The 14950-nt window shown below is 48.0% G+C and overlaps 1 protein-coding gene across 1 annotated transcript; it reads right to left on the reverse strand.

The window, feature by feature from the left end:
- Positions 1 to 3664: 3664 nt before the first annotated feature.
- LOC117840269 (putrescine hydroxycinnamoyltransferase 3) lies at positions 3665 to 5758 on the reverse strand. The gene has a single exon (XM_034720751.2). It carries the CDS (start codon positions 5432 to 5434, stop codon positions 3827 to 3829), a length of 1608 nt encoding a protein of 535 aa, XP_034576642.1. The 5' UTR covers positions 5435 to 5758; the 3' UTR covers positions 3665 to 3826.
- Between the last annotated feature and the right edge of the window lie 9192 nt (positions 5759 to 14950).

Raw genomic sequence — 14950 nt, forward strand, 5'->3', positions numbered from 1 at the left:
ATGTCCTGGAACCTCTGCAGGCCGAATCCTCTTGAATCCACTGCCGCCAGTCACCGCTGGAACCCACTAAGGATCTGTTTAGTTGCCCGATTTTGGACAATCAAAATCACTGTACCGGCATTGTAGCATACTGTAGCGTTTTATTTGTATTTATGAATTATTGTTCAAATATTGACTAATTAGGCTCAAAAGATTCATCTCGCAAAGTATAACAAAATTGTGCAATTAGTTTTTAATTTCGTCTATATTTAGTACTCTATGTATGTACCGTATATTTGATGTGATGAAGAATTTTTCTTTTTGCATAGTACCAAAGTTAGGATTTTAGGGTAACAAGGTCCAATTCCGGTCGCCACCATCCCTAAGTCAGAAGGAGCTCTATCACCACGAGGCTTTGAGAAGAGTCGAAAAAGACAGTCGCCCCCACGAACGAGATGAAGCCAACGCTGATAGCCAACGCTCCCGTTCGATATGGTTTCTGGGCTGCAAAATGTGGGGGCCCGTTACGCAGGCACTCGGACCGCACGCGACAAAGAAAGGATTGGACCTGCTGCTGCCCTGCCTGTCTGTCTGTGCGTGCGCGCACGGCACACAGGACGGAGCCCAACCAGCAGGAAGCCCACATGCTCATGCAGCCCACAAAAAAAAAAGAACCGTGCTCCACATCACTACCCATCTCAAGCAGAGCATGTTGGGAACGGGAACAATTTCTAATGACGATGAACGGCCGTGGAGGACACGGTTTAGTTTCATACTTTGATCTGATAATCCTGACGTGTCAGGAGCTGGGAGGTGGGGGCCGGCGGCGCAGGGAGCCGCCGGCAGGGCCTGGCGCTCTGGCGGCCGTGGACCGGCCCGGGAGGAGTCGTGGAGGAGGATGGCTTGCTGGAGCAGAAGAGGAAGAAGATGGAAGGGAGGGAAAAAAAAGAGGCTGACAGGTGGGCTTCACGACTGACAAGTGGGATCCACAACTAACGGTGTTAAAAGGACATCCATCCAACTCTCTTCACCCCTTCAACCAAATAAAAAGTCTGGATCGGCTCCAACCCACTCATCCAAACATGAGATGGGTCGACTCCAACCCATAAAAATGGGTCAGCTCCAATCCAACCCACGTTATCCCAAAATCAAACGCTACCTTAGTTTCCATGGCCACCTACCAGGTCTGGGTAATCGATCATCCTTCAATTCAAGGATTATGACCCTGGCTCCACGAATCACGCCCACCTTGTCAGGAAGACGTGCCAATGGTTTGTTCTATTGGTGAACGCACTTATATACAAACTGATACGAATAGCTAATGTGACCTTACTGTTTCCCAATCTTATGACCTTTAGGAGTTTAAAAACTTGGGTCAATGGTTCTGTTCATCAAGTATATATGTAACGGTCTTTCACTCGAAATTTACTGAATGATTGAACATTAGAGAGGTTGTTTGATGAAATTGCCCAAAAATTGTCGCCACGAGCTGGTACGCTAGCTTCTCACTCTTTTGGCACCAAACCACGAGATGAATAAAATAGCCGGTTTTAGAAAAAAGGGTTTCTAGCAATTTAACTTGGCATGGCGGAACAAGGCTCAACGTTTGCAAGCGCATCACAGCCATGAATGGATGAAGCCCGAGCCGGAGAAGATGGTTCGGGTATGAGGAAGAAGACGTCTGATTTATGAGTGACTTTTAGTACCGGTTGGAGCCCCCAACCGGTACTAAAGGGTCACAGGGTACGTTGTGTGTTGGTGAAATTATATACCAACAAAATAACGGATTGGGGTGCAAGGCTCGCCCCAACCAATCCCCATGGGCCTGTCTTATAAAAAGCCAATTCTTGTACAAACAAGACAGACATCTCTAAGCAACACAACACACAAGACGTAAGGTGTTATGCTTCCAAGCGGCCTGAACCTGTCTAAAAACTCTCTTAGCAAAATCACATACTACCTCTCCTAAACGCTTCTCGAATCTCTACGCATGAACTGACCTCCAAGCCGGATCTCTAAAAGGGGTCTCGTCGGATCCCCACTCTCGGTGCTTGTGGACAACAAAAATATTTTCTATAATTATACTCCATTATCAAAATAGACTGAATATATACATAAAATTTTTATGTTACTAGCAAGCCATGACCCATAGAAATGTTGTGGTCCATCAGCATACAGGCCATGTAGTTTTTGGTGTATCTTGTATTCAGCCTACAGATCAGACCGTGGTTTCACTAAGATGAGGAAAATAAACTGCCATATAGGCCCAGAGAAGGGGGGTTGGAACTTGGAACCGTGGGCCTTGTAACACTGCCCCCCAGGCCTTTCCACTGGGCCCCTCGGGGATCGATCGTGTGTGCTCTCCTCCTGATTCGTAACGTACGTCTCGCTGGCTGCCTGCGCCCTGCGCCACTCTGCAGATCTCTGTGTTACCGTCGCTCAAGCCCAGCAAGGCGGCCACCATGTTCTCTCTCTGTCCATCTTCACTCACCAATCTTCTTATCTTATTCACCTACGACTGCAAAACTTACCAGCCCTGGTAAGTGCCGTCATTATTCATTACCACCAAGTCATCAACAGGGCTAACACAGACCAAAATGGTCAACAAAAAAAATTCAATAGAAGCTAGCAGCCCACGAGCCCTTTGTCGATGTGTGCAGCACATTGACCTAGCCCAAATTCCAAGGATACAACACTTGCTGTCGCGTCAACAGATCGATCCTCTAAATTTTTTTTCTGCTCCAGCGATTCTCGTGATCGAATGATGTGGATTAATTAAGATCAAGTCAACTGTGTGTATTATGGAGATGAGCCACGCTTCTCAATCCGGCCGCCCCGCGCGGCCGGCTGGGGATGCCTCCACGCACGTGCACGCCATGTGTTCGCTCTCGACTAGATCGTGCTAGCTATCCTCTCTATCCATATAACACGCTCGCTGCACTGAGGACGCCGGCGGCCGCGTGCTCGATCGTGACCACCAATTTTTACGGCCATACGTTGTGTGTCGGTGAAGTTATATACCAATAAACGGCTAAGTGCATCCTTCATTTGGTGCAGCAGATGGGATAAGCTTTATTGCTTCATCTAAAAGAATGTTTTTACTATTAATCTTTTCAGTACATTTCCTGATATTCCACTTGAATTTTTTCTTATAACAAGAAAAAAGATTGCGGACATTTACACATGGTTCAGAAAATACACGGCTGCTTTCTTTTTCCATGTGAAGTACTGCGAGTTTATTTATTCCATAAAAAGCATACTAAATTACTGATCAGTAATGGGTGCCTCTACCTAATCGACATTTGTCTTTAGTACATGAAAACGGTTAGCAGACGTCACTTTCTACCACTGACGTAGCTAGGCACGTCACACAGAGATAATATTGCTTCTGTTTACTTCCCACTGGTCATTGGTGAACTCCCTCTACACGAACAATACCTTGGTTCTATACTTCTATGTGCTGTGTGATTAGGACAGTTAAGCAAACAACACTAGGCATGATGTACAAACCTAGGCAAACATACGCATGTTGACATATACGTATATAACATAATTGTATACACCTCACCATTCCACGCCAAAATTCGACGCCGCCTCCACTCCTTGCTCCGTGCATCGTTAGCGTGTATCCAGGTGCTTTTGACCCATGCATGCATGCGTGAGAAGACTCGCAAGGACGCACAAATGTTAAAACAAAACGTTACTCCAAATGGAATTACAAGTCGATGCTAACCAAGCCGCCACAGCTAACAACCTATACGGTATCGATGGCTGTGGATGCTCTCGGTTAATTAATTCCCTTTTTTTTTTCTTATTCATGGCGCGCGGCCGGATCAGCGATTGGAGGTTAGGCGATATTGTAGCATATCCTCTTGAACTCCTCGAGGTGGCCCTCGAAGAGGGACACGTACGCCTCGATGCCGCCGTCGCCGAGGAAGGAGGGTAGCAGGAACATGGTGCCCTCCATGGGCAGGTACGACGGCATGAAGTAGAACGGGCACCCGCCGCCGAAGTCCACGTCGTAGAAGTTGATCCCCAGCCAGCTGTCCACCTCCAGGTCCGGGCACAGCACCACCTGCGACTCGTCGGCGGTCGGCGCCAGGCCCTCCGCCTCCGCGGCTCCCGACGAGGCGAAGTCCACGAACGACCGGAAGTAGGTGTCGTCCACCCGGGAGACGGCGCGGTGGATCAGGTCGGCGGCGTGCTGGACGGGCCGGGACACGAGGTCGCCGGCGTCGGCGACCGGGAACGCCCAGAGCACCATGTTGCCGAAGTACTCGCGCGGCACGGGGGGACGCATCCGAGACCGGCCGTTGACGGAGATGCGGAGCTTCGTGGCCTCGCCGGCGCCCAGCCCGCGCGCCGCCGTCACCGTGCGCCAGAGGTGGCCCACCACGCTCTCGAATGTGCTGTACCCGCGCCGCTGCTGCGCCGTTGGCGGCGGCGGGAGGTCCGGGCCCGGCGACGACGAGGCCCGCGCCTTGAGCCGCGCCACGAACTCCTTGGTGAAGAGCACCTTGTGGACCTTGATCTTGTCGTGCGCCGCGCCGCCGATCTCCTCCTCCTCATCGACGTCCTCGCTGCCATGCCTCTTGGCGGCGGGCAGGTGGTACTCCGTGCCGCGGTGCGGGAACTCGACGCGCGGCGGGTCCCGCGGCTGGAACCGTGTGGCGCGGTCGCAGACGGGGAGAGGCCCCGCCGGCAGCCGCCGCGTGGCGAGCCCCCACGCGACGAGGAAGTTGCCCGTGGCCTGGCCGTCTGCGACGCGGTGGTGCGCCGTGAACCCGACCACCAGCGACCCGCACGTGAACCGCGTGAGCTGCACCTGCACCAGCTCCTCCACGGGGCCGCCGTCGATGCTCGGGTGCAGCCGCAGCAGCTCCGGCGAGGGCTTGAACGGCATCGACCGGGCCAGTGGCGCGTCCACGGCGGCCTCGACGAACCGCGCCCCCGCGTCGCTCAGCAGCACGGCGGGGCGGCCGTCGGGCCCGTCGCCGAGCCGGCCCGCCCACTCCCGATACACGGCCAGCGCCCGCGCCAGGCCCTGCTCCAGCGCCGCGTTCGGAGGGTTGGGCGGCCGGAACGCGTAGATGACGGCAATGTACACGTCGTACGTCACCCTGTCGAACACGTTCAGCGGCACGCTCTCGCCGGTGCTCGGCGCCGCGCCGCCGTCGTACGCCGGCTTCACGATCTTGGAGCTCGTGATCTTGACCTTCATGGTGTCGTTGCACCGACCCGCTTCTCGTCGTCTCTGAGAGCTTACATGTACATGCACGTACAAATGATACTTGATGTGCTCTGCTGTGACACTAGAGTAGAGAGACAGAGAGAACTGTGAAGTTGTGCTTGTGGTTTTGTTTTGGTTTGAGCTGTTGGGCTTTGGGTTTGCAGCTCTGGTTTTTGTTGTGGCTAAATACTGGGACAAACACAACATCATATAGCTGTACAGCATCTATATGCAAGCTTGGACGTCGTCGTGGATGCGTGTGAAACAGAGAGGTTGACACGGCCTTATCAAAGCAGGGAGGTGGCTTGGACCGGTCCCGGTGCACTCGGAGCTTCATCTTGGGTGTTATCTGTCACCAAACCCCTGCTGAGCTCTTGTGCATGCATGACATTGCATCAGCTGAATTGCTGGCTCTTACCAAATTATACATCGTTTTGCTCTGTCAAGCTTAGCAATGTGATGCTTTCTGAAACAGAGAGACAGAGGAACAAAATGGCTGGTACTCCTAATTAATTACTGTAGAGGATAGGGATGACAGTGGAAGGCTAGTCCAACGGTATGGCAGCATGCCCTGTAGTTAACGACGGATACAACCGATGGCCAGTTCAAATTTGAAGCTCTTGCTCTTTACTCTCGTCCAGAAAATTAAGAAAAGCGGGAGAGGAATGGTTATGCAAATGTTCACCGATGTTGCATAGATCATGCACGAATACTAATGAAATCACGCACATTTCAGCGCCGACTGGTTTCACAAGAATTTGAAGTGCTATGTAAAAAATATTATTTTACAACTAATGATATTATATGGCAGAATTAATTATCTGCAGACAGGAACCTGCAACGTTGGATAATCCAATTTGAAGGCCTGTTCGCTTCAGCTTATTCAGCCGGCTTATCAGCCACCAAACAGTGTTTTTCTCTCACAACAAATCAGCCGTTTCAGCTTTTCAGCCGGTTTATAAGCTGAAGCGAACAGGCCCGGAAAGAACAGTTGGCGGCTATGTAGGGTCCGGAAAGAACAGGATTACAGAATTCAGCAGGATTTTCTCCAAGTCCAAGGCAAAAGTAAGCAAATAGCATCCATATTTTAACAGAAAACGCGGATGACCGTAGTTTAGGTTGTATGCGCGGCAAATCAAGCCAGCTTAGTTTCCCGCGCAGTTAGCGACTGAGTCCTCTCCAGGTGCAGGAAAAAAAACTAGGGAGAAGGCGGCATAGAAATGATTTTACCGGTTCTAGTTTACCACGGTTCCAACTTAGATAGGTCACAGCCCTACATATGTAATCAGCTGTATGAGATGCAAATAGGATGCGGATCTTTTATTTAGGAGTATATAGTTGAGTTCGAGTTACTATACATATCAAGATCAAAGTTCAATCTGGCGAGGAAGTACAAAAATTGTGAAAGGGCCGGATGCGCAATTTTGTGTATATATCAGAACTTGGTCCATTCGAAAATTCATCAAAACAAAACAATTCTTATTGAAAAATAATTCGAAGTCCTAGTTTTGATCTATCTATAATTCTATATGCTGTACGTTAGGTATATCCTAGAATGTCATGAACTATTCCTTGCCACGCATTGGAGATATCTCACAATAGGGTCAGTTTTATACGGTTTGACCAAAGTTTTTCTAATTAAGATAGAAATATCAAGTGGGATTAGAAATCGATTGGACACACTTGCGCTTAACCTTCCACAGCTTACCTAACCACGGGAACAGTTTCTGTTATGAGCCATATGCATGCAGCAATCTCGTTTTGTTTTTCAGGTTGACATATTGCCATCATACATGTACAAGATCAGAAGTTGTATAAATTCTTTCACTTGATTAGTTCATTGTCAGAAAAATATCGTGAGTTGAGACCGCAGTCTTTGTTTGAATAATTACTGATGAATGCAAATAGACCTCATCCAAACAGAAGAAATCAAAGATAAAAAATGCACATAAAGTCAATGGCCAGTTCAGCAATTGAAGAACCTAATCGATTTCGAACAGAAATCATCCTTTAATTTGCAGTACATTGAGGCTGTCCAAAATTCACAGCATGGAAAGTTGCAAAACTTTTGCAAAATGGTTCATGTGATTTGATCTCCATCCATTTATCAGGGGTGGGGAACAACTGGAGCAGCTGTCATGCAGCACCAAGCAAGATGAACGTTGAGGCCGGCTTGATTACAAGCTTGTCTCGCATGTTGGACTCGGAGATTGGTTAAACCTACTACATGTAATAAGAACAAGCATATACATACAAATAATCACAGATGGATCAGATGAGGGTCGAGACAATATTGGTGTTTTTGGACGTAGTACCAGTATAAGCATCGATGATGTATTATAGGATAAACAATATTCAGGAGCTAGCATGTGTGCAGTATATAGTCATGTGAGTAAACGAATTGAAAAGGACGGAGAGGAAGGGCGTCACTCGCATATACATGATTGAAGCCTAAGTTTGCCGAATATTAAAAGGTTGCTACTCCACTAGAGTGTATAAGTTGACCAGATTTGGCTTGCATTTGGTTTGTTGCCAATGTTTTTGGCAAGATTCCACTGTTTGTGTCAGGGCTGATCTGTTTCATTTTCTGCCAAACTTTCAGCCCAATCTCTCAAGCCAATCTGTTTCATTTTCGCTGTTTGTTGTATGTTGTGTGGCCATGAGAGCTCGCATCCAGTTTGGCGTAGGTAGGTGTGAGTGAAAGGCCATTGTCGGTCTTAAGGAGTGATGCGTTCAGTCTTTTTGCTTGTCCAGTCTCAACTGCTGCCGAGTTATACTACACCATTGCTTGCATCGATGTATTCAGCACAGGTAAAAAGATGGACGGAGAGCTGCTAGTACAGTACGATCAAGTCAGTGTGCATGCCTCTCTGAAGTATGAACTCTGTTTTGTCAGGTCCCGTGCAGCTGGTAGATGCGGGCTCTCGAAGTTTGAACTCTGTTTGGTCGTAGCAGTCTCACCTTTTGTATCAGGCAGTTACCGCTGCAGACCATTTGGTCACCAGCTGTTGGTACGGTACGGTTAATTTGCCCTTGAATCGAAATTTACATGCCAGGCACGCAAGCAGGAATATGGTCCGGGAATATCTTACGTTCTGACCTTGGAGGAAGGAAGACTTGTTTTGTTTACCAACACTTCTATCTCATTTTTTAAGATATATTATGACGGTCAGGTGAAAAGAAAATCCATTGGAAATCAAGCGTGCTATTCTCTTCTCTCTCTTTTTTTCCGGCATGATGGACCAAGTGCATAAGATCTGCATGACATTGGCATCTATCCCCATTTCGTATGATCGAAACACAGGCATGTAGTCCTCTCATGGATCTAGTAGCTTAGGGGGCTTCTTCCCCTCTGTGTTCTCAAATTTTTATATAGCTCACGTTTGATTTAAATGCACCATCACAAGAAATCACGTTTTTCACATGATGTTCATCACCCCACTCACTAGTTGGATAAGGACTTGTGCTTGGGGTCACTATAGTGCATTCCTCACCTTCTGGGGACGGGCGAATCTCGTTATACTCGAAGTTTAGGATGGAATCTAACGACGTGATCCGTTCAAGCAACGCTGCTGTGTATTACAATAATGCTATATGGCCAGTGGCATGGTGAAGAATGAAATGTTTCCAAAGTCAAACCAAAGTGAACGTGCCAATAAGCTTAATTACAGATTCGACAAGAATGATCTTTAGTTTGCAAATTGCAGCCATTCGAGTGTGTTGCAAAGTCAGCGGCCGCAAAGTAGCCCTGTTGTAGGTGAAAAACTCCACAGTTCACACTCCACCTGATGCATATGCATATTACGTACCATCGATCTCACATCTGAAAGTCATCTTTTGATTCAAGTCAAAGTCAAAAATCAGCAAATACCGTCATCTAGGAGCTAAGACATGTTTCTGTCATTCATCTTGACCTATTGGTGCATTTTTTTTTCTCACCTTGCTAGCAGCCTAGCACAAAGAAAGATTCAGTACCCATCTTTCGTCGTCACAAAGCATATACATACTGTTCTTAATTACTTCACGTTCAACGTCAATTCTTGAGATGATGATGTTAGCTGCACTCCTGTCCAATGAAGCCACTGCTGCATTGGCACGGGGCTATGACTCAAACCGAAAGGAAGAACTGGAGAAATTACAGGAAAGATTCAAGCTTTGAAGTAAAATGATTCGAGTAAGCAAAAGGTAAACATAATAGCATTTGCTAATCTGTAAGACATTCTGCAGATTGAAAGCCGCAGTTGGTAGGTAAGCAAAAAAAAAAAGTGTACGTCACGATACTACTGTATTGGCAAGTTGTTAGGAGCTGATCACTGGTCTACCATTTTTGCATCTGTTCAATATTCAGTTTGCTGGATACTGAAAGTTCATGGGAACTGTCACGGAATGAAGCCCAAAAATGCCATATCGTTTTATTCGAGCCCAAAAGTTGTATAGGTATCTATGGCCTACCTTTTTTGCATTTAGGCCCGTCTAAAGGTGTACAAGCAATTAAATTCCCCCTCTTTCTTCCTCTATAAACGGTTTTGCTAAATAACGTAGCCGGCTATTTTGTTGGGAAGATTTTCACACCATTTTAGCGGCCAAGATTTATGATGCTGATTTTTGCTGTCCGGCTTCTTTCTTTGGCCGAATGTTTCGTTCATGTGCCGAATTTGATGTTGTTGATGCTGCTGAACGACGACGACGCTTTTCTGTGTCTTCCCCGCACGCTGTCATGGACCGCCGCCTCAAGAACGTAAGTTTGACAGCGTGGTGCGCCTCTGCAGTGCACTGTGGTCTTTGGACGACAAGCTCTGCCTGTTCCTGATGTGCGTCCCAGGCCGCACTTTCTACCTCCTGCCGCCTCGTTGTAGTTGTACTCCTCGTACCTACTTCCATTTATGCCTCCGCCAGCAATTCCTCCTCTACATGCATCACACAAAGCCATCGATGATTCATTCTTCACCACGGCCGCCATAGTTTTTCAGGGAGCAGAGTTGAACCTAGGAAAAAAAAACCTTAAGGGCCTGTTTGGTTCCCAGAATCAGACCGAATTTCGAATTACATTCTCGTCCAACCTATTTGGCTGCCTGTGGAATTATAAAGCGAGATTCCAACCTTTTCCACGTCAGGAATCGTTACCTGCAACAAATTCATGATCGAAAAAATAGAAACCGATTCCATCCCTATCCCCGACTTGGACGACCTCCCATCCCCGCCGCTCCTAGGACTTGTGCTCCTCCATTGCCATGGCGAGTAGGATTTGTCACCCTTCCATTACCCCCATCGTCCACTCCACTGGATCAATATGAGACGCAAGCCTCCCACTCCTTCGTTCCGCACAATCTTAACCCGTCTTCACCAACGCGCTTCAAACAACTACACCAAGTTGTTGACCTCCGCCCGCCAAGGCCCACCGCTGTTGTCCTCGTCAACCAGTCCGTTCCAACCGTTAGGGCCTGCCACACCTGCACCTCGATCTAGATCAAGGTAATCCTTGGGTCACAATCACAGCCCCACCTCTCCCTGGTTGTACATCGATCATGATTCCTTATCACGCGGCTAGGAATGCTACTTTTTCGTATCACATGTCTCAAAATTCCTGGTTGTAACTCCATTTTCTGATCTGATTTTCGTACACATAGATTTGGAGCCTCGACAACCTCTCCCCCGACCGTGGACGGTGGATCTCCGTCGACTGCCAAAAGAATTGGTCCTGGATCATGCTCCATGATCGTGCATGGGGCAGTGGCTCCAACCGCTATGCTGTGTGGTTGCCTGCATGGTGCACGCACGCCACATCACTTGGCTGCATGCATAGCGCCCGCCCACCCACCGACCCACGCCTCGAGCCGTACCGCGCGAGATCGATGATGTCCAAGCTCATGGGTCCATCTAGGGTCACGGTCTCGAGAGTGCAAAGAAGGGTTCTAGCGGGAGAGGGCTCTTCCGATAGTAACAAATATAGAGCTCCCGCCCTATCCCTCTTTATCCATTCACACCCCTGGGAAAAAGAAGAATAAAAAAGAAGTTTGGCACGCCTGCTCTCTGCTCGATTTGCCCCCGCTACCACCCTCCGTCTTGCCGCCCTTCACCCTCTCCTCCCCCTCTATCTGGATCTAAGGAGACTTCACCGCTATTCTCTTCATCTTTCAGGCACCACCGGACCGCCAGCCTTCAGCATTGCCCATGACAGGCGGCGACCTCACCACCGTGCCATTACGCCGGTCTCCCCCTTCCTAACCAATTCTCTTCCTCACCCCGCTGCATGAACCGGCCACTGAATGTCCTCCACAACCCGGATGGTGGCGCCGCCGCTGCCCAACCTCACCACCCACACCCCGCCATCACCGACGGCGCAGTCATCCCTCTAGACCCCACAGGCATAAATCCCCTCCCCAACCTAAAAGCCTAACCTACTACAAAACAGCTTCACATGTAGGACACTATTTTTATCCTGTAGAGACATTTTATGTTATCCCTATAAAGTTATAGGGTCATTTTCCAATATATCATAGAGGTGCCACTACAAACAATGTCTCTTTCAATGAAGGGATATTTTTATAATATATTTTCTAAGACAACTTGTAATGTCACAATATTATGTCTCTATCTTCTACATGCCTAGAAATATATTGCAAAAATTTGATCATTTTGCAATGATGGGTCTTCAAACTCAAGACCTCAAACTGCATTGCACAATACCCCACCTACTAGCCAACTCAACCTCACAACAATTGTTACATATTTATTTAGTATAATTCTTATGAGTATGCCTCAATAGTCTAAATAGTGTCACAAGATATTACAGTGAATGTCTCAAACAATATCTTTATAGGTTAAAGTCAATTTTTAAGTGTCTCAAATATGTCCCTAATATTCTATAGTGGCATTTTACAAAAATGATTTAAGAAAATATCTCTATGGTTGCAAATGCCTCAAGTAGTGTCTCAATACATATGACACTTTCTAAAGTGCCAAAAAAGTGTCTTTATAATACGTTACGACATATTCATAAGGGCAAATCATAAAATGTCTATACAAAAGTATCTCTACTTGAAGTTTATGTTGTAGTGACCCCAACCCTAAACCTATAGGTGGCCCGCAATTTTGTTAATTGTTTGAATTTATGATTTTTTTTCTTTTTTTTCTAACTTCCTTTCCCGTTCTTAAATCGAGAGAGCTCTTGTGATAGTACTGAATCAGGATCCTGATCAATTTAGATTTTGTGGAGTACAAAAAAGGTTCCATGAGTGACACCACCGTGACCTCCGGGTACCGGGTTCCCAAATCCACTCGTAGCATTTTGTTGAACGGCCGACACTAGCGCCTTCAGAGTCACCGACTCATCACTCACTACTAGAGAAAATGGCTCTAGTACCGGTTGGGAACCCCCTCTAGTACCGGTTGAACCGATACTAGCAATTCGGTACTGAGGGGGTTCCTTTTGTACCGGTTGAAATAGCCTGTACTAAAGGGTGTTGAAAAATTAAAAAAAATGAAAATCGCCGCCGGCGGCCCTTGCCCGCCCCACCGCCCCCTCCCACCGTCGCCCGCTCGCCTCCCTCCCTCCCTGCCAGCCCTGCCCTCGCCGCTCCCGCCTCGAGGCCCCGCCGCCCACCGCCGCTCCTGCCGCCCTGGCCCCGCCACTCCCGTCCCGCCCCGCCCCTGCCACCCGCTGCTCGCCCTCCGCCGTCGGTCCGCCTTCCTCCCCCCGTTGCCTGCTCGCCTCCCTCCCCCGTCGCCGAACCCTACCGGCCCTGGCCCCGGCCCCACTGCTCCCGCCCTGCGGCCCCGCCACCCGCCGTTCGCCCGCTGTCGCCGGCCCACCTCCCTCCCCCCACTGCCTGCCCGACTCCCTCCCCGCCGCTCCCGCCGGTAATGGCAGTGGGGATGGAGGAGATAGAGGAGAGAGGAGAGAGCTAAGATAGCAGTGGGGATGAGATAGAGGAGTTTGGCCTAGGGAGGAGAGGAGATAGAGACGTGTGGGAGTTAAAAGGTAAGGGAGGCGGACGTGCGATGCCTTTAGTACCTGGTGGGGAGTTCACCCGCTGGACTCCCCACCCGGTACTAAAGGGGCTCCTCGGGGACTATTTCTTAGGCCCGGTACTAATGCTAACATTAGTACTAGACCAAAAAATAACCGGTACTAAGTTTCGAGACGGGAGGTCATTTTTCTAGTAGTGACTGATTGGGTCAGACTATTGGGACCGGACTATATGTGTCCTACGCACAAAGCATGACTAAAATAACTGGTTGTTAACTAGTCATTCTAATAAATTTAGCTTCTATCCAAACAAAGAAAACAATTTACCTTGTCTTCATCCACCTTTTTTCACTCTGGGTTGGTCCGTCGAGGATTTATTAATTATTGCTTGAATGTGTTTTTTTTCCCAAAATAGTTAAAATGAAGGGACGCCCGATCACTGCCTAATGTTTCGTATTTGCCATTTCTGTCAGCTCTTTTTCCATTACACACCTTAGGATTCATTTTCCATTACAATCTAGGAACGCCATTTTCTCTGATTTTGGTATACATGAATTCGAAGCCTCCATAGCCGGAGGGCGAATGCTCTATGGCCGGTAATGCCTCATGTCTTGTAAATTCTATGTGCGATTCTACCTTGAAAGTAGCTAGACATTCCCACTCCTAGCATTTTGTGGACTGTCCGACACTAGCTCCTTCAGAGTCACTGATGCGTGGGGTTAGATTACTAGGACAATACATGACCATGTGTCATACACACAAAGCAGGACTATATGTGTCATACACTCCACGAGCCGCAAAGCTAGGATGAAATCAGCGCAACAAACATGCATGCTCAGCTCAAATTATCCTAACACAAGTAACATCAAACACACAACGAATAAGCGTTCAAGTCCTGCATCAAACAATCTATCACTCAAAACAAGAAACAATCCGCCATCAATGTACATGAAAGAATACATGATGCTCTTTTCCCTTATACTACTACTTACCATCTGCTCTGCTCTACTGAGTTGCACCCAAAATGCATGATGATGCACTACCCTCACCAGCGCCATCCCTTTGCTACCACGGATGCTGCTCAGCTAAAGGGGTCGGGTCATATATCTCTCCTCTACTCCAAACCATGCCCTACACTACACATTACAACAGTAACCCACATATCAGTAGATAGGCACAACTACTCCACTACTATGGCTACTTCTCATCATTGTCCGATAGGCACACCACTTCTCCCCTGGCTCCTATGGGAAAGGAGAAATAAAAAGAAATAGTTGCTTACAACTACGCTAGTGCCACCTACTCTCCAATATCCATTTGTATGACTCACCTATATAACTGAAACCAACAAACCAGGGGATGTGACAAGGATCACAGCTCATGCCCCCATAGCTAGTTATGCCAGCAAGGAAGACTTGTACTGTCTAGTGAAGCGGTGATGCACCTTTCAACACCCTCTTCTTTGGTAGTTGGATCAACACAAGCCTTGTTTGTGTCCCTAATGACCCTGCAGCTACTGTTTCAAAAGTAGTCCCAAGCATTTGTGTACAAAGAGCACGTTTGGTATGTGTGCTAAGTTACCAATCTTGTGGAAGGTACACATCCTTCTCAAGATCATTTTTCTCATCACAAGCATTTGGGCATGGACCGCTCGAAAACGGTGTGGAATGCTGGAGGGTTACAACCAAGAGCCTACACCCTACGCAGAAGCTTGTACCTGCAGCTTTATACCTTAAAGCACCTGCTGCTTGCTCGCTCCAATGTTTTGTTTG

The sequence above is a fragment of the Setaria viridis genome, chromosome 9 (assembly GCF_005286985.2).
Source record: "Setaria viridis chromosome 9, Setaria_viridis_v4.0, whole genome shotgun sequence".
Taxonomy (NCBI): Eukaryota; Viridiplantae; Streptophyta; class Magnoliopsida; order Poales; family Poaceae; genus Setaria; species Setaria viridis.